The 24,803-nt window shown below is 39.6% G+C and overlaps 1 protein-coding gene and 2 long non-coding RNA genes across 35 annotated transcripts in view; 1 reads left to right on the top strand and 2 right to left on the bottom strand.

The window, feature by feature from the left end:
• MAP7 (microtubule associated protein 7) overlaps window positions 1-24,803 on the top strand; it is a 175,956-nt gene that overhangs the window by 93,740 nt on the left and 57,413 nt on the right. For 19 of the 32 annotated variants that reach the window (XM_081528817.1, XM_081528815.1, XM_081528818.1 and 16 more), the window contains exon 2: window positions 21,026-21,127. In XM_081528817.1, coding sequence (XP_081384943.1) covers window positions 21,026-21,127 — 102 coding nt within the window. Of the gene's footprint in view, window positions 1-5,686; window positions 5,763-8,503; window positions 8,554-18,346; window positions 18,885-21,025; window positions 21,128-24,803 lie in introns of those variants that run through there. The other 13 variants (XM_081528845.1, XM_081528836.1, XM_081528846.1 and 10 more) reach the window with 5 other exon arrangements.
• Window positions 3,285-24,803, bottom strand: part of LOC145521052 (uncharacterized) — a 35,762-nt gene continuing 14,243 nt past the window's right edge. The window contains exons 2-4 of one of the 2 annotated variants that reach the window (XR_014065055.1): window positions 21,321-21,413; window positions 8,299-10,243; window positions 7,424-7,880 (exon numbers count right to left, since the gene is read on the bottom strand). This is a non-coding gene — a long non-coding RNA (uncharacterized LOC145521052). Of the gene's footprint in view, window positions 5,133-7,423; window positions 7,881-8,298; window positions 10,244-21,320; window positions 21,414-24,803 lie in introns of those variants that run through there. The other variant, XR_014065056.1, reaches the window with a different exon arrangement.
• LOC145521053 (uncharacterized) lies at window positions 12,827-19,040 on the bottom strand. The gene is made up of 2 exons (XR_014065057.1): window positions 16,709-19,040; window positions 12,827-14,238 (listed from the first exon to the last, which is right to left on the bottom strand). It is a non-coding gene; the product is annotated as an uncharacterized LOC145521053 (long non-coding RNA).

Here is a 24,803-nt window from a genome sequence, read left to right as displayed (position 1 = left end):
CTTTGTGAACCCATGAACTGCAACACACCAGGCTTCCCTGTCCGTCACCATCTCTTGGAGTTTGCTGAAACTCATATCTATGGAGTCAGTGATGCTATGCAACCATCATCCTCTGTCACCCCCTTCTCCTCTTACCCTCAATCTTTCCCAGCATCAGGGTCTTTTCCAATGAGTTGGCTCTTCGTATCAGGCAGCCAAATTATTGGAACTTCAACATTTGTCCTTCCAACGGATATTCAGAGTTGATTTCCTTTAGGATTGATTGGTTTGATCTCATGCTATCCAAGGGACTCTAGAGAATCTTCTCTGGCATCGCAATTCAAAAACATCAATTCTACGGCACTCCACCTTCTTATGGTCCACTTTTCACTTCCCTACATGACTACTGGAAAAACCATAGCTTTGATTATACAGACCTTTGTCAGCAAAATAATGTCTCTGCTTTTTAATATGCTATCTAGGTTTGTCATAGTTTTTCCTCCAAGGATCAAGTGTCTTTTAATTTCATGGCTGCAGTCACCATTCGCAGTGATTTTTGAGCCCAAGAAAATCAAATCTGTGACTATTTTCCATTTGTTTCCCCATCTCTTTGCCATGAAGTGATGGGACCAGATGCTACGATCTTAGTTTTTTGAATGTTGAGTTTTATGCCAGCTTTTTCACTCTCATCTTTCACCCTTATCAACAGGCTCTTTAGTTCCTCTTCACTTTCTGCCACTAGAGTGGTATCATCTGCATATCTGAGGTTGTTGATATTTCTCCCAGAAATCTTGATTCCAGCTTGCGCTTTATCCACCCTGGCATTTTATATGATATGCTCTGCATATACGTTAAATAAGCAGGGTGTCAATATACAGCCTTGACACACTCCTTTCGCAAATTTGAACCACTCCGTGTCCGGTTCTAACTGTCACTTCTTGACCTGCATACATACAGGTTTCTCAGGAGGCAGGTAAGGTGGTCTGGTATTCCCATCTCTTTCAGAATTTTCCACAGTTTGTGGTGATCCACACAGTCAAAGGCTCTAACATAGTCAGTGAAGCAGTATATGTTTTCCTGAAATTCCCTTGCTTTTTTTATGATCCAGGGGATGCTGGAAATTTGATTTCTGGTACCTCTGCTTTTTCTAAATCCAGCTTGTACATCTGGAAGTTCTCGGTTCACATACTATTAAAGCCTTGAAGGATTTTGAGCATAATCTTGCTAGCATGTCAAATAAGCACAATTGTACAGTAGTTTGAACATTCTTTGGCATTGCCCTTCTTTGAGATTGGAATGAAAACTGACCTTTTCCAGTCCTGTGGCCGCTACTGAGTTTTCCAAATTTGCTGACGTTGAGGAGTGCAGCACTTTAAAACAGCGTCATCTTTTAGGATTTGAAATAGCTCTGCTGGAATTCCATCACCTCCCCTAACTTTGTTCATAGTGCTGGTTCCTTAAGGCCCACTTGACATCACACTCCAGGATGTCTGGCTCTAGGAGAGTGACCACACCATCGTGGTTATCTGGGTCATTAAGACTTTTTTGTACAGTTCTTCTGTGTATTCTTGCCACCTCTTCTTAATCTCTTCTGCTTCTGTTAGGTCCTTGCTATTTCTGTCCTTTATTGTGCTTATCTTTGCATGAAATGTTCCCGTGGTATCTTTTAAGGAGATCTCTGGTATTTCTTGAAGAGATTTCTAGTCTTTCCCATTCTATTGTTTTCCTCTATTTCTTTGCATTGTTCACTTTCTTATCTCTCCTTGCTATTCTTTGGAACTCTGCATTCAGATGGATATATCTTTCCTTTTCTCCTTTGCCTTTCGCTTCTCTTCTTTTCTCAGCTTTTTGTAAGGCCTCCTCAGACAACCAGTTTGCCTTTTTGCATTTCTTTTTCACTGCCTCCTGTACAATGTTATCAACCTCCATCCATAGTTCTTCAGGCACTCTGTCTACCAGATCTAATTCTTTGAATCTATCTGTCAGCTCCACTGGATAATCATAAAGGATTTGATTTAGTTCATACCTGAATGATCTAGTGTTTTTCCCTACTTTCTTCAATTTAAGTCTGAATTTGGCAATGACGATCTCATGATCTGAGCCACAGTCTGATTTCGGTATTGACCATCTGGTGATGTCCATGTGTCAAGCTATCTCTTGTGTAGTTGGAACAGGGTGTTTGCTATGACCAGTGTGTTCTCTTGGCAAAACTCTGTTAGCCTTTGCCGTGCTTCATTTTGTACTTCAAGGCCAAACTTCCCTGTTACTCCAGATATCTCCTGGCTTCTATCTGTTGCATTCCAATCCCCTGTGATAAAAAGGACGTCTTTTTTTGGTGTTAGTTCTAGAATTATTAAATAGAGTCGAATGTATTTTCAGACCACAAACTATGCACCCTTGATGGTCACTAGCAGAGTACGTCCTAGGACAGCATCTGTGCAGAGCTGCTGAGGTGGGAATCAGCACCGTGTCATTGCAGGTGTCACCAGCCTTTTTCCCCACTTTGTCACCACTGGCTGACAGCAGAAGGAGCAGCATCCGCCTTCCACTCTTCTCAGCACTTTCTGACTTAACAGCCTGTGATTCTGGCTTCAAAGTGGGCATGAAGGCGGCCAGGAAGTGTTCTTCTATCTTTTGCTGCTCTGCTCCATTTCCTGTGCAGAGAAAGTGCCAGAGACACAGTTCGATTTCCGCTCAACCCACAACATCTCACATCAGAGTTGGCAGAAGCCACAGCTTGAACCAATACAGGTTTGGCTTGGAAAACTGAGAGGGAAAGTGGTACGTGTATCCACATGGAGCAACCTAGTTTGTCAGCTTCTGATTCAGACCTAGCACTGTGGCTCCTGGTGGATCCCTTTGCTGGCTTTCCCCTTTCTCCCAGGAAAGTCAAGTTGTCTTGGAGTTTTCTTGGTAGTCCTCCTCCTTGGAAGTGGTTGCCTTCTCAGCAGCACCCAGACTGGCAAGAACAGAGAGGCCTAAATTGCAAAAGATGAATTTACCAATGCCAGAGGCAAGAGATCAGGTGCTGTTGTTAAATATATATTATACTCAAGCAGGAAGATTCAGATAACTTGAAGTTAGAAAGCAAAACAGGGGATTACTGTTATTTTAATTACTTCAGTCATGTGTTAGAAATGATGAAATGCAGTGCAGTTAAAGAAGGAAATTGAAAAGTAGGCTGAGGTTAAAAAATTCAACAGAAAAGTAAGTATCGTGATGTTTTGAATAAATTAAATGTAAATATATATATGCACATAGACATTTTTTCCAGAGAGAAAAGAGGGGAAAGGAAGGGGCTTCTATTTTTAATTTACAACTTTTATGTGCAATTAGACTTTGCTAACCACAGGAGAGACATTTCTTTTTAATATAAAAAGAATAAATGGGTTATTCAGATGATGGGATTATGGACCTTTCAAATTTGTACCTCCATAGTCTTTATATTGTATAGAAAAGCTAATAAATGCTATTTTAAAAAATATACTAATTCAACTGAAACTTTTTATTTCCTTTAATGGGCGAGTGTATGGTTAATACCTGCTCTGATAGCTTCTCTCTCAACAGTTCTATAAATGTAACTTAGTCCCCTAGCCAACCTTTGGGTGCTTCCGTGCCATGTAAGCAGTCATATAGAGGGCCTTAGGATACTATCAACAGCTGGCTAGAAAAAGTAGAATTGGTGACTCAGGAGTTACCAAGAGCTATTACAGATAACCAAGTTTGCTCTGGGGGAAACCTTCACATTCTTTTTAGAAATACTGGCTTCTAAGTTGGAATTCCTGTGATTTCTATCACAAATGATATTATTAAAATCACCTGATCTGGGGACTTCCCTGGTAGTCCAGTGGCTAAAACTCTGCACTCCCAATGCAGGGGGTTTGATCCTTGGTCAGGGAACTAGATCCCACATGCCACAACTAAAGATCCTGCATGCTGGAACTAAGACCCAACACAGCCAAATAAATAAATAAGTTTAAAAAAAAAAAACTGATCTGACATCTTTGCTCAATTTTTTTTTCCTACTGCTATTTTTCAAATCTAAATGCAAATCTGTTTTAATGTGCTAAACCAGCCCCTGTTTTGCTTTCTGACTTCTGGAAGAAATTGGAATAAGTCACGATGCATCAAATGAAGGCGATGCTGAAACACAAAGCATGTACAGACTCCCCAGTGTCAAGCCTGCTCATGAACGCCTTGCATGAAAAGCCCTTCTCTAAGATACCACGCATGAGATATTTTTATCATCTAACCACCACCTAGCTCTGTGTGCCCTTTTTTTTTTTCCTTTCTGGTTCCTCACTGTCCTTTGTAGCCTTTTATTATCCCCCACCTAAATTAAATCCTCTGCCTTTTCTGAATCTCACCCACCTACTAAGCCAGTTTGGAGCACCCCCTCCAGCCCTCAGTGATGTCTGACTGAGCTCCAAGAGGTGATAGTTGAGAAGTAGAGGAAGTAGAAGCCAGCAGGTTGGTCTGGGGCCCAATTTCGGAAGATATCTGGAAGATATCTGGAAGCTAAGCATTTGGACATCATTCTGTAGTTAGTGAAAACTCTATCGGGTTGTGGTGGTTATTATTCAGTCGCTAGGTCATGTCCAACTCTGCCGCCCCGTGGCCTGCAGCACATCAGGTTTCTCTGTCCTCCACTATCTCCCAGACTTTGCTCAAATTCATGTCCATGGAGTCAGTGATGCTATCTAACCATCTCATCCTCTGCCACCCCTTACTCCTTTGGCCTTCAATCTTTCCCAGCATCAAGGTCTTTTCCAGTGAGTCAGCTCTTCACATCAAGTGGCCAACAAATTGGAGCGTCAGCTTCAGCATCAGTCCTTCCAATAAATATTCAGAGTTGATTTCTTTTAGGATTGACTCGTTTGGTCACCTTGCAGTCCAAGGGACTCTCAAGAGTCTTCTCCAGCACCATGATTTAAAAGCATCAGTTCTTTGGCACTCAGCCTTCTTTATGGTCCACCTCTCACATCCCTGCATGACTACTGGAAAAACCATAGCTTTGACTGTATAGACATTTGTTGGTGAAGTAATGCCTCTTCTTTTTAATACATTCTCTAGGTTTTTCATAGGTTTTCTTTCAGGGAGCAAGTGTATTTTAACTTCAGGCTAAGGATTGCTTTTCATTGTGAATACAAGATCTAGAAAATAAAGTGATTTAAACAAATTAGGTTTTTGTTTTGTTTTCTTACCGACAGCAAACATGCTAATACTTGTTCAGCAGCTTAAACATGGCAGGGTCAAGTTTCTGTTATTCCCATCACCTCTTTGTCATCATTGCCTTCTGGTTATAAGGCGAATGGTTGCTCTACTTTGAACATCACATCGAGATTCAAGGCAGAAAGAAAAAGAGGGGAGAGGAGCAAACCCACCAAGTCTGCTTCTCCTCTAAGTAGCTTTCACAAACCCCACCAGCAATTTCAGTTTTCAACTTTTCAGTCAGAGCCGTGCTTTGTGGCCAATCAGGGTTCTATTAGAAAGCATCAGAGAATATATATTTATTGGATAACCCAGCACAGATCTGTACAGAGCCTTCCCTGTGCAAGTTGGCACTATGAATTTCCACACAAGAAACAGTGTATCAAGCATTTCCCCCAATTTATTAAACGATAAAGCATAGTTTTTGCCTTGCCTTTCATGAGATTATCAGTATCTAGAACTTTTGGAAATAAACATTCTAAAAGTCATATAAGATAGAATGAAGTCAAATGCTCGATAATGTGGGGCAGTCTTGGAGTGTAGCAAAAGTCAGAGAAAGAAATGTGTTGAAGGTAGGATAACTAGAAGAGATTTTAGGAAAAAGAGACTTGAGCTGGACTATGAAAAATGATCTGGATTCCGTATGATACTATAATGGTGGATACATGACGTTATACATTTTTCAAAACCCAAAACAACACCAAGCATGAACGTTAATGTGAACTATGGACTTTGGGTGATGATGAGGTGTCAGTGTAGGTTCATCGATTGAAATAAATGTCCCACTCAGTGAAGATTGATGGTGGGAGAAAGTGTGTTTGCATATGGGAGAAAGTGTGTATATGTAGAGGCAGAGGGTACATGGGAGTTCTCTAAACTTTCTGCACAATTTTTAGGTAAACCTAAAACTCTCAAAAATAAAGACTTTTAAAATATAGTAAGATGGATTGGATTAAATAGTTGGAGAGATGGTGAGACTGGTGATCCAAGGAGAGAAGAAAAACTGTTAATAACAAGGTCACAAATGTAGAAATGACTACAGCATAAGACAGCATGGTGAGACTGGGTTGGCCAGTCATTTGGAAACAACTTTTAAGTTAAATGTTCAGTAGTTACCTGAAATGAATTGGAATAACTTTTAACCTTTCACTGTTTACCATTCATTCATATGAGTTTGTCATGTTAACATAAAAAAGTTTAAAGTATTTTACTATTTTCTGCAGAGGAGGAATGATTAATGATTAATATTCTGCAACCATGTGTATATGGGAAGCATGGATTACTCATTTAGTCGACTAATACAGGATTAAAATTACTTTCACATTTCTTTGCAAAACTGACATTTAAAACTAAATCTACTGCTTATTTGGGACTCTTTCTAAAAATTGTACATTTACTACCTTGATAATTTTACTTTGTATTTAAGTACAAAATCTTTTCTGTTTTGTGGCCAAAAATAAGCATTTTTTTAAAACTCTGGCATTAGCCATTTTAGTTTTCTTTCAAGTTAAGTCGTAATCCTGTTAAAAGTAAAAACAGCTTCTTTCAGTTGGTGACTTTAATTAAGGGGAGTATAATAAAGTTGAGTTCTAATTATTTTTCTTTCCTAAATTAGTTAAACAGTTGCTTTTAATTACACGCTGAATTTAATTGAATTGGATTAATTTGATCAGCTCCCTATCCAGCTGTTGAAATTTAGACAATTAACTGCAATCTGTAATTTACCATTTCTCAGTGAGACTGGAAAACAGTACGGTTAGGGTTTTCACCCCCTTTCTATATTTTGCCCTGTACTTTGCTTAATCATAAACATTATTCATATTACAGGGCAAAGATCATTTGTGAAACAGCTTGCACTGTGACTGGTAAATATCACCAGGAAAATATGTCACCCACAGGGATGAAAAGGCTTACCTTTTAATCTGGTTATATTAATACAGGTGAAAAATACAGCATTTTCTCTTTTGATTATCATGTTGTCTCCATCTGACTGGAGGAAGGCTTTTGTTTATTTTTTGTTGACTTTTAAATAAAAGCCTCTTGGGTTGAATTTAAAGTGTGTAGTGAGTGTTTACTCCTGTTGGCTAAATGTATCAGAAGGACTTTGTAACACAAATCAAGAAGCTGCTTTTGGTGATAAACAAAACAGCTTGAGAAATAATTCTCAGTCATTTACACAAAATACATGGAACATGTGCTTTTTTGAAATGCTTTTCATTTCAGCTAAGATGGGTTTTTTTTTTTTTTTTGGCTTTTTAACAAACAGATTATCAAAACATATCTATTAAGTTGCTTTGGAAAAAAAACTGGAGTTCACAAATCTCTCAAAGATGAAATGCCTGTTTCATGGAGTGTCTGATGTTTCCAGCCAGAGACTGTACTGTTCTCAGGCTTTATCCCAGGCAGTATAGGTGGTATACTGTTGTATTCGAGATTGACCCTCTGTTCCCCAGATATTCACTATAAGTGTTGGTGGTGGTTTAATCATTAAATCGTGCCCGACTCTCGCGTCCCCATGGGCTGTAGACTCCAGGCTCCTCTGTCCATGGGATTCTCCAGGCAAGAATACTGGAGTGGGTTGCCATTTAAGTGAAAGTCGCTCAGTCATGTCCAGCTCTGTGTGACCCCATGGGCTGTACAGTCCATGGAATTCTCCAGGCCAGACTACTCTAGTGGGTAGCATTTGCCTTCTCCAGGAGATCTTCCCAACCCAGGGATCAAACCCAGGTCTCCAGCATTGCAGGTGGATGCTTTACCAGCTGAGCCACAAGGGAAGCCCTCACTATAAGTGGTACTGAGCAAACCTTTCTATTATGTGGCTGCCAAAACAGTCCTTTGATTTTTGAGTCTTGCCTGACACATTGTTAGCACCATCCTAGAATTACGTTAGTTTTTGTTTTCTGACACGGAGTGATGTAACTGTGATCTGACAGTTCTTTTGGTCACCTTTTTTCTACCATATCTGCAGGAGAAGGAATAGGCTACCCACTCCAGTGTTCTTGGGCTTCCCTTGTGGCTCAGCTGGTAAAGAATCTGCCTGTGATACGGGAGACCTGGGTTCGATCCCTGGGTTGGGAAGATCCCCTGGAGAAGGCAATGGCTACCCACTCCAGTATTCTGGCCAGGAGAAGTCTCAAAGAGTCAAATAGACTAAGTGACTTTCACTTTTTCACCATCTTAGCCGCCATCAAAAAGTGAGCAAATGTATACTTTCTTTTTACTTGTCATTAATACTTTCTCTTCTTGGGCTTTTGCCACAGTTTGTTTGGGGTACACTATCTACAATTTCTTACTCTCTTGTTTTCTTCTTCAGGCGTTTATGCAGTGTCGCCTATATGCCAAATGGTGGGCTAAATACTAAAGGTACGGAGCTGATCAAGATGAAGGCCCCATCCTTGCCCTCAGGTTCCTCAAGTCGGGTAGAAATTATCGTAGTTCTGAAAGCACCTGGCCAAGTATCAAAGACTAAATTAGCCTGTCACTCCCCTTGCTTGGAGAGCATCTATGGTTCTTCAAGGTCAGAACATGATGTCTGTGTGTGTGTTCAGTTGCTCAGTCATTTCTGACTCTTTGCAACCCCATGAAATGTAGCCCGCCAGGCTCCTCTGTCTGTGGGATTTCCCAGGCAAGAATACTGGAGTGGGTTGCCATCTCCTCCTCCAGGGGATCTTCCTGGCCCAGGGATCAAGCCTGCATCTCCTGCTTGGTAGATGGATTCTTTACCACTGAGCCACTTGGGAATTTAAGTATGATGTCTGTGATTAGACATCAACTCTTTCGGGTAAACAAGTAGCTTACTCCTTATCCCTTAAAAATATCTTGGTAACTTGGTAGAATTATCTGTTGCAATTATTTAAATAATATTTAGATCTTTCCTATTGTGTACTTTGGCAAACAAAATGGATTTTTATAGAAAAGGTTATGTTGACATTTTATCTTATTGTAGACGACACTTCAGTGCAACTGCTTCAGTTTCTTTCTAGAACTTGATTGATTACAAACTGTTAATAAACACCAACATGTGTCTGTTCCATTCTTCATACCTTACTGTCAGTTTTGTAGATGAGTGATGTTTTTGGTGGATTCTGTTCCCATGCATCACATAACTTCACACAGTGTTTGGTTTATATTGATATTTGTAAAATCAGTGTCTCTACATTGGATTTGTACTATCTCAGTATTGGACAGACTTCTTTGTTTTTTGGATGAATATCATTTTCCATAACTCATAATTTTTTTTTCATTATGAAGAAATGAAGTTATCAGAAAGGGACTTTCAGTCACTATTCGTTGTTGCTGGGATAAGCTCCCTCTAAATTTTAAAACCTCCACAGGGTCTTACAAGCCTCTAATGTAGTCTAGTGGGGCTGCCAAGTCATTAGTTTTTGTTCTATTTGGAATATGTGAAATACAACAACAACAAAAAAAGTCTTAATTGAGTCATTTCTGTCAATATGAATAAGGAGGATGCAGTGTATGTCCTAGATGCACAGTATCTTCAAATATTCTCATTTAATTGCATTTGTTTTTGCAACAAGAAATGAGCAAGAGTGCTGAATAAATGGTTCATTGTTCTTATTGTTGCGTCAGTTTAAACGTGACCAGATGTCACACCATGTGACAAAGTGGGTCTGTTCTGGTGCAGAAGGGTAAATCAGACTCTGCGCTGTTTCTCAGCATCTCTAGTTACATATGTTGCCATGGTTCAGTACCTGTAAGTGTGCATAGTGAAGTGACTGCTTCCTAGGTTTGCCTATGAAAGAGTAAAAATACTCATCAGCACCTACCTCCATCACCTGCCTGTGTATCACCTTCAAAAACACCCCACTTGTTTCCCAGCCAGGCACTGTTCCTCCATTCTCTATTTCCTCTTCCTGCTCACTGCTCTTGCTTCCTGGAGTTTGTGGCTGGGTCTCCATTTCCTGCAGGATCTGAAGCCGAGGAGCCCTGGAGCCACCTACGCAGGGTCCCTGTGCGGTGCTGCCTCTCTGCCCTGGCTCCCACGAGGACAGCCACACTGACTCTGCTCGTCCTTGGCTCCCTGATGCGTCAGCTACAGACAGAAGTTTCAAAACACAGTCACTCGTGTCACTTTTCTCCCTTAGTGGTTAAATAATCATCTCTTGGTACAGGTTAAGGGAAAGTGGGAAAATCTGCATAATCATTGTGCAGAGAGTGGAGTTCTTCAGATGTGGTTTTAGTCGGATTTCCTTTTTATTAAGATGATCACCGTTTTGAATGCATTTCCAGTGGGCTTGTGGGGTCTTACCTTTCATTTACTCGGAATCTGCTGGAGCTAGACTAGTTCACAGCTAGAAGTGCCATCTGGCACTCTTGTGATTTCCCATTGCCTTCATCACAAATTCCAAACTCTTGGAATCTGAGGAGGCGTTGGCCTCGGGCTGTTTGTCTTATTTTCACCTGTCTGCCTTCCTACACCTCCTGTTCTGACTGGACAGTTCCTTGATGCACTCTCATTTGTGTGCCTCGGTAGTTTTGCACATGCCATGCCCCAGCCAGGAGGATTCTCGGCATCCCCCTCACGTATCCATATTCTCTCCATTCATCAAAATCTTTATTCAGTAACGTTCCCATCTCTACTACCCCTTTTATCATGGTCTCCCATCTCTGAATCCCTATAACACTGTGTCACATTTGGTTACTAGTCCTCTGTAGTGTATTGATTTTTGAAAACTGATTTGGTCTGTTGTTGTAAATGCCTATGTTTGCATATTGTCTCCACCAAAGGACAATGAGGATCTTGCAGGTAGATGCTATGTCCTCAGTTCAGTTCAGATGCTCAGTTACGTCTAACTTTGCGACCCCATGGACTGCAGCATGCCAGGCTTCCCTGTCCATCACCAACTCCCAGAGCTTGCTCAAACTCATGTCCATTCAGTCAGTGATGCCATCCACCTATCTCATCCTCTGTCATCCCCTTCTTGTCCAGCCTTCAACCTTTCCCAGCATCAGGGTCTTTTCTAATGAGTCAGCTCTTCGTATCAGGTGGCCAAAGTATTGGAGCTTCAGCTTCAGCCTCAGTCTTTGCAATGAATATTCAGTTTGCAGTCCAAGGGGCTCTCAAGAGTCGTCTTCAACACCACAGTTCAAAAGCATCAATTCTTTGGCGCTCAGCTTTCTTTATGGTCCAACTCGCACATCCGTACATGACTACTGGAAAAACCATAACTTTGACTAGATGGACCTTGGTTGGCAAAGTAATGCCTCTGTTTTTTAATATGCTGTCTAGGTGTGTCATAGCTTTTCTTCCAAGGAGCAAGCATCTTTTAATTTCATGGCTGGAGTCACCATCTGCAGTGATTTTGGAGCCCAAGAAAATAATGTCTGTCACTGTTTCCATTGTTTCCCCATCTATTTGCCTTGAAGTGATGGGACCGGATGCCATGATCTTTGTTTTTTGAATATTGAGTTTTAAGCCAGCTTTTTCACTATCCTTTTTCACTTTCATCAAGAGGCTCTTTAGTTCTTCTCTTTCTGCCATAAGGGTGGTATCATCTGCATATCTGAGGTTATTGATATTTCTCCCAGCAATCTTGTTTCCAGCTGGTGCTTCATCCAGACCGGCATTTTGCATGATGTACTCTGCATATAAGTTAAATAAGCAGGGTGACAATATACAGCCTTGATGTACTGCTTTTCCTATTTGGAACCAGTCTGTTGTTCCATGTCCAGTTCTAACTGTTGCTTCCTGACCTGCATACAGATTTCTCAGGAGGGAGGTAAGGTTGTCTGGTATTCCCATCTCTTGGAGAATTTTCCAAAGTTTATTGTGATCCACACAGTCAAAGGCTTTGGCTTAGTCCATAAAGCAGAAGTAGATGTTTTTCTGGAACTCTCTTGCTTTTTTGATGATCCAGCAGATGTTGGCAATTTGATCTCTGGTTCCTCTGCCTTTCCTAATCCAGCTTGACTATCTGGAAGTTCTCGGTTACTTACTGTTGAAGCCTGGCTTGGAGAATTTTGAGCATTACTTTGCTAGCACGTGAGATGAGTGCAGTGATGCAGTAGTTTGAACATTCTTTGGCATTCCCTTTCTTTGAGATTGGAATGAAAACTGACCTTTTCCAGTCTTGTAGCCACTGCTGAGTTTTCCAAATTTGCTGGCATATTGAGTGCAGCACTTTCACAGCATCATCTTTGAGAATTTGAAATAGCTCAGCTGGAATTCCATCACCTCCCCAACTTTGTTTGTAGTGATGCTTCCTAAGGCCCACTTGACTTCACACTCCAGGATGTGTGGCTGTAGGTGAGGGATCACACTGTTGTGGTTATCTGAATCATTAAGACCTTTTTTGTATAATTCTTCTGTGTATTCTTGCCACCTCTTCTTAATATCTTCTGCTTTTGTTAGGTCCATATTGTTTCTGTCCTTTATTGAGCCCATCTTTGCATGAAATGTTCCCTTGGTATCTCTAATTTTCTTGAAGAGATCTCTAGTCTTTCCCATTCTATTGTTTTCCTCTATTTCTTTGCATTGATCACTGAGGAAGGCATTTTTATCTCTCCTTGCTATTCTTTGGAACTCTGCATTCTGATGGGTCTATCTTTCCTTTTCTCCTTTGCCTTTCACTTCTCTTATTTTCTCAGCTATCTGGAAGACCTCCTCAGACAACCATTTTTCCTTTTTGCATTTCTTTTTCTTGGGGATGGTCTTGATCACCACCTCATATACGATGTCATGATGCTAGGTCCTAAAGTCTTTGTATTCTTAGTTCATGGCACAGTGGCCAGCCCATAGGAGTGTCTAAATTTTTACTGAAAACATTATGTAGCATTTCTGAGCCTAGAAATACAGTAGTTCCATTGACAGTAACAAGGAGACCGGGTTGGCTCATTTTGTGAGCATGGTTAGTTCAACTTTTGACATAGTTTCAAGTGATAGCAGAGATACATGAGCATATATTCCGTAGGGGTGGAAGACTGTTTATAAATGCAAAGCATATTTATAAATCCAGACTGGAAAATGACTGAGGTCAAGATTGTGCTTTAGAAGCTATATATGACAAACCCACAGCAAACATTATCCTCAATGGTGAAAAATTGAAAGCATTTCCCCTAAAGTCAGGAACAAGGCAAGGGTGCCCACTTTCACCACTACTATTCAACATAGTTTTGGAAGTTTTGGCCACAGCAATCAGAGCTGAAAAAGAAATAAAAGGAATACAGATAGGAAAAGAAGAAGTAAAACTCTCACTGTTTGCAGATGACATGATCCTCTACATAGAAAACCCTAAAGACTCTACTAGAAAATTACTAGAGTTGATCAATGAATATAGTAAAGTTGCAGGATATAAAATTAACACACAGAAATCCCTTGCATTCCTATACTCCAATATTGAGAAAACAGAAAGAGAAATTAAGGAAACAATACCATTCACCACTGCATCAAAAAGAATAAAATACTTAGGAATATATCTACCTAAAGAAACAAAAGACTTATATATAGAAAACTATAAAACACTGATGAAAGAAATCAAAGAGGACACAAACAGATGGAGAAATATACCATGTTCATGGATTGGAAGAATTAATATAGTGAAAATGAGTGTTCTACCCAAAGTAATCTACAGATTCAATGCAATCCCTATCAAGCTACCAATGGTATTTTTCACAGAACTAGAACAAATCATCTCACAATTTGTATGGAAATATAAGAAACCTCGAATAGCCAAAGCAATCTTGAGGAAGAAGAATGGAACTGGAGGAATCAAGCTGCCTGACTTCAGGCTCTACTACAAAGCCACAGTCATCAAGACAGTATGGTATTGGCACAAAAATAGAAATATAGATCAATGGAACAAAATAGAAAGCCCAGAGATAAACCCACGCACATATGGACACCTTATCTTCGACAAAGGAGGCAAGAATATACAATGGAGAAAAGACAATCTCTTTAACAAGTGGTGCTGGGAAAACTGGTCAACCACTTGTAAAAGAATGAAACTAGAACACTTCCTAACACCGTACACAAAAATAAACTCAAAATGGATTAAAGATCTAAACGTAAGACCGGAAACAATAAAACTCCTAGAGGAAAACATAGGCAAAACACTCTCCGACATAAATCACAGCAGGATCCTCCATGACCCACCTCCCAGAATATTGGAAATAAAAGCAAAAATAAACAAATGGGACCTAATTAAAATTAAAAGCTTTTGCACAACAAAGGAAACTATAAACAAGGTGAAAAGACAGCCTTCAGAATGGGAGAAAATAATAGCAAATGAAGCAACAGACAAACAATTAATCTCAAAAATATACAAGCAACTTCTGCAGCTGTATTCCCGAAAAATAAACGACCCGATCAAAAAATGGGCCAAAGAACTAAACAGACATTTCTCCAAAGAAGACATACAGATGGCTAACAAACACATGAAAAGATGCTCAACATCACTCATTATTAGAGAAATGCAAATCAAAACCACAATGAGGTATCATTTCACACCAGTCAGAATGGCTGCTATCCAAAAGTCTACAAGCAGTAAATGCTGGAGAGGGTGTGGAGAAAAGGGAACCCTCTTACACTGTTGGTGGGAATGCAAACTAGTACAGCCACTATGGAGAACAGTGTGGAGATTCCTTAAAAAACTGGGAATAGAACTGCCATATGACCCAGCAATCCCACTGCTGGGCATATACACCGAGGAAACCAGAATTGAAAGAGACGCGTGTACCCCAATGTTCATCGCAGCACTGTTTACAATAGCCAGGACATGGAAGCAACCTAGATGTCCATCAGCAGACGAATGGATAAGGAAGCTGTGGTACATATACACAATGGAATATTACTCAGCCATTAAAAAAATACATTTGAATCGGTTCTACTGAGATGGATGAAACTGGAGCCCATTATACAGAGTGAAGTAAGCCAGAAAGAAAAACAACAATACAGTATACTAATGCATATATATGGAATTTGAAAGATGGTAACGATAACCCTATAAGCGAGACAGAATAAGAGACACAGATGCATGGAACAATTTTATGGACTCTGAGGGAGAAGGTGAGGGTGGGACGTTCTGGGAGAATGGCATTGAGACATGTGTATTGTCATATGTGAAACAGAGCACCATTCCATGTTCGATGCATGTGACAAGGGCTCAGGGCCGGGGCAATGGGATGATCCAGAAGGATGGGATGGGGAGGGAGGTGGGTGGGGGGTCCGGGAAGGGGAACACATGTAAACCCATGGCTGATTCATGTCAATGTATGGCAAAAACTATTACAATATTGTAAAGTAATTAGCCCCCAACTAAAATAAATAAATTTATAAAAAAAAAAAAAAAAGATTGTGCTTTAGACCATAATGGGGGAGAATATTTCTGCAAGGAGAGGAATTACTGGGGGAAATCAAAAGCTCCCTAGAATTAGAGGTCTGGAAAAGGAAAAAGTTGTAGAAAAGATGTATTGTTCACTTAAGATTTTCCCAATACTGAGCACAAGGTGTCCCATGGAGTAGGGTATCAACTGAATAAATGTGAAGAAAACTGAAATAAAGTAGAAAATTAAACCTGGGTTTGTCTAGTGCTGACTCCCACGAGCTTTGATCATTCCTCCCCAACTTCGCAAACAATTAGGAGGAATTTAAACTGAAAAGCTCTCCATGTGGAATAATCAGAAAAGTCATTAGAAGTTATGAGATTGCATTATGACTTTCTTATTCTAATGCAAGTTTTATAAATAATGTTGGATAAAACATTTAATAGCAATGACTTATATGTTACAATATTCCTGGCAGCTCTTTTAGAATAGATGTTAACTGTCAAGTAAATAAGCTAAAGAATTTCATACAGTAGAACATTTTAAGTGAAACACTTTGAATTACCCGAGAATCTCCTGAGAGTCCTCTTTAATCTTTAGATATTGTGATTTTAAACCAGCAATGTTCTTTAGTTGCCGTAGTTGTATTCTGTAGTCAGATTTTCATAGAAGCTATTTGTGATTCAGGTTCTGTGATTCACTGAGAAGGACGCAGAACTTAATATATAGTCATACTTGTGCCTAAGATTTATCGTAGCAAGAAGACATAAAGCAAAATCAGACCTTTCCAAGGACACACTAGCAAGCCTGGAATGTTAACTTTCTTTCTGCCCAGGTAGAATGAAGCTATGAGACATAAGAAGTTGCAACATTCAGCCATTTTTTACTACAAAAAAAAACAATTGTGTGCAGTTCAGCCTCTAGTTCTGTCTTCTGGTTTACTCCCCCAAAGGTATGTGTGTAGCCTGGGGACTGGATTCCATAATGTCCAACCCATACTGAGCAGGGCATTAAGTTTTGCTGTTTCCCAGCCCATATGCCATGCTTGATTTAAAACAGTGACAGAAATACATTATTTTTATGGGGGTTAAGACCACCTGTGATTGAATGAGCTTAAGCTCACATGGTCCCTAAAGTTGTAGTCATAAATGTCTTATAAGAGTAAACATTTTGACTAAATTAAGCATTTGTTGGACCAGTTATCTTCATCACATGAGAGAAGGCACTTCAACCAGACCCTACAGCCAAACATAGACACAAAGCAGTAAGAACCCCATGACCTTCATGGAAAGACATTGCAAGGAGTGTATTAATAGTGAATCATAGAGGAGGTCGATTGTAGACACACATTTGTGGCACTTCCTGAAGCTGCAGAATTTTTTACTAAATGAAAGCTCCGAAGGTCTGCTGCCTGCATCTTCTATTGCAGAGTGATTTAGAGACAGTCTCAGACCACAAGGGTGCTTCTCTCCATCCTTCCTCTTCTCTTTAACACATTTACATGTGATGCTAATGGAATAAAGCTTTCAAGCTAGCAGGAAGATCAATAAAAATTTTATAAGGCTAGCAAAGTCTTATTGAGCATCATAGTATATGGCTCAATTTTCTTTTCTGAAAAATGAAAGAGATTCAAATAAATAATACTGGAAATGTCATCTGGGTCATTTTAAAACTGGAATTTTAATGGTAATTTTTAAAAAGGTGTATGTGATCCTACCTACTAGTTGCCCAGGATTTCCAGATTTTTAAATGTTGGAAATCTTAAAATGGATAAATTCCTATTTTCATTCTGTTCTCAAACAGCAAAATTCCCTGCCATTTGTTTGAAAAAAAAAAAAACAACCCTCTTAGAAGCTACTATTTTCCTGCTAATAAAAGTGAGTTTTTTTTCTTTTTTGAAGATTTAGCCTTACTTTTGGCAACTTGAAAGGTATTACATCTCAGAAAACTGTCATCTCTCTAAGCCCCGGAAAGACCGATGATTAAGTCAGGAAACTGGAAACTGTACTCTAAGTCCTACCTTCCTGTAGCCCCCAGGAGGTGTGATTGTAGCTGAGCTGCAAACCTCTGAAGCCAACAGCAGAGCCAGGCTCTGCTCCCTAGGACTGCTGTCACCAACTTGACATAAGTTTGCTTTCCCTGTTAGCATTAAGCAAGCAAAGCCCAGAGGAACGAACTAGAAACCTGCTTTCCCACATTAGTGTAGGACTAGGGGGAGAGCCAAAAATACCTGCCACTTTTTATTGAGCCTTGCAGTGGGCCCGGCAGTCTCATTTAATTTTTGCAACACTGAAAGTTTTCCTGCACTGCAGATGGGGAAATTATGACTGAGAGGTTGAGTGACGTGCTGTGGGTTCACAGCTCATAACTGGCAGAGCCAGGTCAGCTGACTCCAGAGTGCACACCACCTCCACTACAACCTCAACACACAGCTCTACACCTGGGAGTGTGGGAGGCCCAGGACCTTGAGGAAGAGCATAAATGTTGAGGGAAGGAGGGCTGAATGTTTGCTAAACACCTCCTGTGGGCCATGTTCTATAATAGATTCTTAACACAGATCTTTTCAACTAATCCTCCCAATGACCCTCTGAGTTAGGCCATTTCACCCTCATATTACCTACTCAGAGAAGTCAAGAAACTCTGACAGTCACTCAGCTAGTAAGTAGCAGGGCTCACAGTGGCTTCTCTGGTGGCTCAGATGATAAAAAGAATCTGCCTGCGATGCAGGAGACACGAGAGACACCAGTTCAATCCCTGAGCCAGGAACATCTCCCGGAGAAGGGAATGGCTACCCACTCCAATATTCTGACCTGGAGAATTCCATGGACAGAGGAACCTGGCGGGCCACAGTTCATGAGATCACAAAGAGTCAAACACAGCTGAGCGACTAAGCACACACACATAATCTTGGCTTAAACAGACTGGCTTTCAAATTTACCTTTATTTTACTAAATTTAGCCCATCAGTTTTATATGAACATAACACATTTTAAGATCAATTTTAAATTTGTTATGAATAGGACTCAGAAGGATTTTGTGATAGAAATGAATTCCTGAGATCCAGATGATAAGAAAGTGGGCAGATAGATCCAACTCGACTGGGTCTAATAAAAATCAGATATATTGATAGGTAAATTGGAATTCAGGTAACCAGACCTCCAGACTTACAGTTTAATTGAAATTTATATTTTACATTTGAATTTCAAGACAAAGCAAATTACAACCAAAAAAAGGGGGGAGAGGGATTACCCAGGAATTATTTGGAAAAGTCACTTGCACTGAATGTCTTCTTTTGAATCTCCTCCATGGTCTACTGTAACGTAATATTTAGCTACGATTGATATCTGTCGTCCAGGCCTGGGGTCATTGCAGATAATCAACAGAGACAGATTAAATTATGTCAAATATGCTAAGGTAAGAAAGAAATGAATGCATATGAAATAGTCTAAACAAATAGTCCTAATTATCTTTCATTTAAGTGAAAATGATAAATAGAAGCTCGCTTAAACAGCTTACTACTTAAGGCTTTGTTTGCTATGTGCTAGAGGTGGCTGTATAATAAAAAGAAAATAATCAGAGTATTCTCAATCTGTGTGCACTCCTTTCTGTTCATCTTCTTTATAAGCAGTTTTGAGAATACCTTGCAAAAGATGGGAGAAAGTTGGTCTATCCATATTGAGCACCAGAGTTCCAAGTAAGTCAATTTTTGGTCTTTAGGGACTACCTCTAAAATTGTGAGGCTGTAGGCCAATACGAACTAGTGTGGCCTTTACCTGCCACAGAGTGATAACTGGCAACTTGTTTTTGGCAAGTGGGATGAGAGTGTTATAGCAACCAGTGTTTATGTTTGAACCTGTTATTTAAAGCCAACAAATTGTTTGAAACTGGGCAGTTAAACAGTGTTAAAAATATGGCATAGGATGCTTTCTGCTGTTCAGTCTGTGGTTTCCTATGCTAGCTAATACCGTATGTAATTGAGGGGCATCCATAAACATTTGGTATATTCTTTGTTCAGAGCTCAAAGGTAAAGGTTTACCAAATTGAATAACTTTTTAAAGTGTATCTGGGGTACCATTTTTAAATTTAGTCTTCCTGAAGTATAACTGTCACATTCTTTCAGGTTCAGAAACCCTGAACAAGTGAATCTCATTTTCTAGTTATTCTCCATTTCCCTCAGCCTAGTGGAGGAGATAATAAACGTGCAGGGTGTCAGGGGATGAGGGCTACAAACAAGGCAGAGTAAGGAGGAGAGATGAGTGACGCAGGTGCTATTTTAGACAGATCAAGAGGACTCTAATATCACATTTGAGCAGAGACTCAGTGGAAGTGACGGACAGACCCGTGTTAACACCTGGGGGAAGAACATTTCAGGTACACTCATTTCAGGTATGTCCATGAGATGGACGAAGTCAGTATGTAAGATCTGAGCAGAGTAATTAAGAGGTCAAGTGGTACAGGGTAAAGGCCAAACCATATAGTACCCTGTAGGCCGTGGACAGCCCTTGAATTTTTCTCTCAGTGGGATGGTGGCTGTTAGAGGAGTGACATGACTTATGATTTCATGGGGTCACTCTGGCTGCTGAGATGAGCAGCGACTGAAGATCAGTGGTAGGATCTGGTAGACTGGTTAAGAGGACATTCCAGTCACACAGGGAAGAGAGGAGCAGAAAGGTAGTCATAGAGGTGATGATTTTTTAAGGTAGAGCCAACAGAACTTAGCCAACAGAGCGAACTTACTACTGAATCAAATATGGGGAGTGACTGGAGGAGAGAAGTCAATGCTGATTCCACGGCTCCAGGCCTAATCTACTGGAAGAATGGAATTGCTTGAATGGATGGGGAAGACTATGGGTGGAACAGATTTTCAGGCAGATAGTAGGAGGCAGGGAAAATCAAGAGTTTGGTTTTTGACACTATTTATGAGAAGCAGCAAAATACTTTAAATATGTTTTGAAAAATATGTTGTTAAAGTAAAATGTGTAAAGAGCAATTTACCTGAAGGACTTTATGCTTTGTATAACCAGGGAGTTGCCTGATATTTCTGCCCTTTGGTTGCTTCCTAGAATACCTTTCCCTTAGTCTCTTGAATGATCTTTGTTACTGAACATTTGTTAGAGGCTTTTCCAGAATCCTAGTAAATTATATCCCCGGTTCCCTTTTGGTGACCTGCTTGGTTATGTTCTTAGAATTTTTTGGTTCCTAACGCATGACCTTTGTAAGAACAAATATCAGACGCTCTTGTTCCAGTCTTATTTCTTCATGGTTGCTTTCTGTATAAACTGGAACAGCCAGGGTGAACAACTTCATGGACCCTGAAGACGCCACTGCTGTAGGGTTGGTCAGTTGATTTGAGACTATTGATTCTTGGGTGTGTTCTTCCCACTAAATGGTATGCTCATTGAGGGTAGGAGTTATCAGCTGCTTAATCTTTGTATTTCCTGAGTCTAGCCTGGTACTTGATACAAAGGTTGACAGCAAATTTTGAATATGTGAATGTTCCTGAATAAATTTTGAGAAACTAAATATGTCTTTTCTCTTTTATCTCATCTGTGTAGCGCCTGATGGCAACAAACTACAAGATAAGAAAACCTCTGCCTCTCACCGGCCCTCCACTACTACTTCAGGACAAAATAGCAACCACTCAGGAAATAAACCAGGTACTATGCATTGCCTTTGCTGTGGAAAAAGGAGGGTAATCCCAAAGGTCTTAGGCCTGCTAGAATTTAGGAGAGCTTGGTTTCAGTCCTGCCACCAAAACACACATTTAGATGGATTTCTATAAGTCAGAAAACCTCTCACACCCTGATTTTCTATCTTTAAAATGGAGATTCAAAGCTAAGCCCTACTCACCTCTCAGAATCATTTTGACAGGCAAGATGGTATCTGTGAATGCACTGTTTACTGTCAAGCAGTGTACTAGAGGTAATAATTTTTCCATTCTGCCTGAAATGATAGAAATGACACAGTTTTTTTGTACCTGTATGCCCAGCATTAGTGCATATCTCTTTTGTGACTTTTTCAAAACCCACTTAAGGAAATCATTACACACAGCAATGCTGGTATAGAATTACATTTTTGTTCACTGTTGCCTGCAATGATTGTACACCTACACAGTAATTTCATTTAATAGCCTGTGATTCATGGTCTGTTCCATTCAGTGATACAAAGAAGCAAACACTCTGTAAACAAACTACAAACAATGGAGTAGACAATGCAGTAGCTTCTGGGTATCTAGCAGCCATGATATGGTCTTTGGGAGAGACTAACTTACAGTATGATGACCAGAGATAGCCAAAGGAAGGAAAAGGCAAACCGAACACCCCTTGAGGTTCTTGGAAGACTACTTCATGCTGCATCCAAGGCCAGAGGCACTTAAGAACAGTCAATCCGTGGGACTAAAGATGAAAATAACTCTATCTAGCCCCATAGAAAACATTCCCTGTCCCACCTAATTTTGTGGGGCCTTTTTTCCTATGTGGAGGAGGTCTTGAACAGAGCAGATAAGTCTGCCTTGCTATTCAGATGATGTATAACAGGTACAATTGCAAGTATTGCATTTGCTACCATTAGTAGCAAATGATGTGTGGTTTCAGTGGAGTTTTAATTCACAGGCTGAGATTTTTCCCATTTAGTCAGTTTACATTTTCATTCATTGGTCCACCCATATATCCACCCAAAGCCCAGCCAACATCTAATGTTTCTTGAGTAATTGCCCAATGTTGGGGACTGTGAGAGATACCTTGTGAGAAAGCAACAGGGTTGCTGTCCTCACAGGGCTTATTCTAATGGACTTTCATTCCCTGTACTCCAGTGGGCATCCTTATAGAAGTAGAAGCTGTTTAGCATGAAAATCCCCTTTGTTTTATCGTGAGAATTGAACATAGCTAAATGGTTTATACTGATTTTCCCTTATTCTCTCCATCAACCATCATTTCTAATTCCTCCCATTCTTTACTGTGCAATTTATACTTTTATATCCTGATAATTTGTTTATTCATCTGGTAATAGCACTGTATAGGTACTAGGAATATATTATTGAAAGACATAATCCTACTCTCTAGCTGACAAGTGTAGTAGAAAAAAATCAGTATATGAATAGATCATTCTAATATAGTATTTCCATTGTGAGAAGAGAGATATGCAGAGTGCATAGAAATATAGAGGCCAAAAGAAAAATCTTTTCTACCCCAATTGACTGTCTCTTCATTGAACTATTTGATTTATATTGCTAGAGTCAAGTTCAGTGAGGAGACATTTCATTTCAGATTGTGTCTTTTAAGTATCCTTGTGTCTGCTTTCTTGTATATACACATAAGCACAGATATATCAAAGATTCTTATTTTTAAACCACCATGTTATTTTCCTGAGTATCTCTGAAGATATCAGAGGTTCCATGTTGGAGTTATAGGCTTGAGTAAAACCTTTTGATTTTATGGGATATGAGTCATGGGAACGTCTGTCTAAAGCATTTTTTTGATTTTCTTACTTCAGGAACTTGAAAAGAAGTACCTGCTCTTTGGGGGATATTTTGAGTATTGCCGTAACCAAATGCAAATATCCTGACAGTAGTTGTTCAGATAGGAGTCAAGGTATAGTGAGTTCTTATAAAAAGGCTTGTCACAGTGAGTTTATTTTTCTTGATCTTTGAGGGTCACTCTTTAGTTCCAGTTTATTCAGGATTGTACATGCTTTCACATGTAACCACAGGCTATTACCAGCATGCCCTTTCACTCTCACAAGTACCCGGGTTTGGGTGGTCCCTCTGCTTTTCAGTTATCACAGGTAGAAGGTTGGATGCAGAGTGGAGCTGCAAGTGTGTCTCCACTGAAATCCTATTTCTCTTAAAAACTTTTCCTTCTAAGAATTAACTAACTTAATTCTATTCTAACAGTGTTAGATTTATTGGGAAACTGTGTGAAATGTTCATGATGTCAAACTATTTTCTATACCTTCATTTTGTTCCAGAAAAAAAGTAGTATGAGGATAGAAATGAGATGGAGAAAAAGAATTTCAGAAAATTCGCTATTTACTTGCAATTATTCAGTTGTATTTTTTTTCTGAAATCCTACCTTTAAAGGTCATTTTTATCAGTTTTTAGTTATTAAACCTTAGAATTGTAATCACAGTATTTACTAACACCTTTTTAAAAGTCTATTGTCAAATACAAGTTTGGTATGAGTTTGCACTCATAGTGAATGTTAATTCCATTAACATTTAGAGTGTGTAGGCTCCAAACGTTAGCCAAGGTTACTGGCTCATTTGTTCTTTCATTCATTTAATAAATATATATTGAATGCCCTCCTTTCTGCCAGGTATAGTCCTAGGCTTTGGGAATATAGCAATGAACAAAACTGACAAGCTCTGCTCCTCCCTACCCATATTCACAGTCATCTTTAATCTGCCACAGAGTGTTTATTAACATCCTGGTACCAAAGTGACCTTCTTATTAATGTGACCAGAAGAATGGAAACAGAATTCAAACTGAATACCTTTTTCACTCTACAGTGTTTTTTAGTGCCAGGTCCCGAAACCAACCAAAATCATCTAGCATATGATAGTCACTATGCACGTTATATTTCAGAAATGTGTTGCATTTGTTCTTTACTTCCTCAAATCGAATTCTAAATAAATAATGGTTGAGATCAGTGCTGAAGCGATAAATGTGGCCAGGGAGAATTATTGAACTCATAAAGCTTTGGCCTTATTTATAGTGTTTATTGATATATCTTTATAGTGCTAAATACAATGTGGTTTTTAGGGTACTGGTGTTACCAGACAGGATACAGTTTATTACATGTGAAGAGTGTAATTTTCATATGGAGTGATATCATAGAAATCAGAGGTAAACTGTGCCCTTTCTTTATGTATCTGAAAGGCAAATGTTCCACTGCATAATTGAGTGTTGCCTCATGACTGCAGGAACACCAGGTATTGACTTGGGGCTCTCAGGGTTGGTTGGGGTGGAAGAGGATAGGTGAGGATGACTATGTTGTTATTGAAAATTTCTGTCAAAATTTGTGTGAAATTTGTAGCAATGTCACATACTCCGTATTCCATGAACAGAATGTTACTTCATAGACTCTATTTATAGACTTTCTATAATGTGCCCATGTAACTTTTATAAATAAAGTTGTTTTTCAAGTTTCATAATAAGTGCAAAGTTTCATAAGGGAGTAAAACCTCACTATTAAAGGACTTTTTTTAAGCAATAAGTAATTGCTAGAAGTCTTGCTTCTAACTTCATTTTGGCTTGTGTTCTTAGATCATTTTTTTCTTCAAAATATCATTTCGATAGGGCTATCATTTCCAAAAACAAACGACAGCAAAGCTCCC

Source organism: Giraffa tippelskirchi, chromosome 9 (genome assembly GCF_054371585.1).
Source record: "Giraffa tippelskirchi isolate mGirTip1 chromosome 9, T2T-mGirTip1v1.2.pri, whole genome shotgun sequence".
Lineage (NCBI taxonomy): Eukaryota > Metazoa > Chordata > Mammalia > Artiodactyla > Giraffidae > Giraffa > Giraffa tippelskirchi.
Note: the sequence above shows the minus strand (reverse complement) of the source record. Positions and strands in the feature narration are given on the sequence as shown.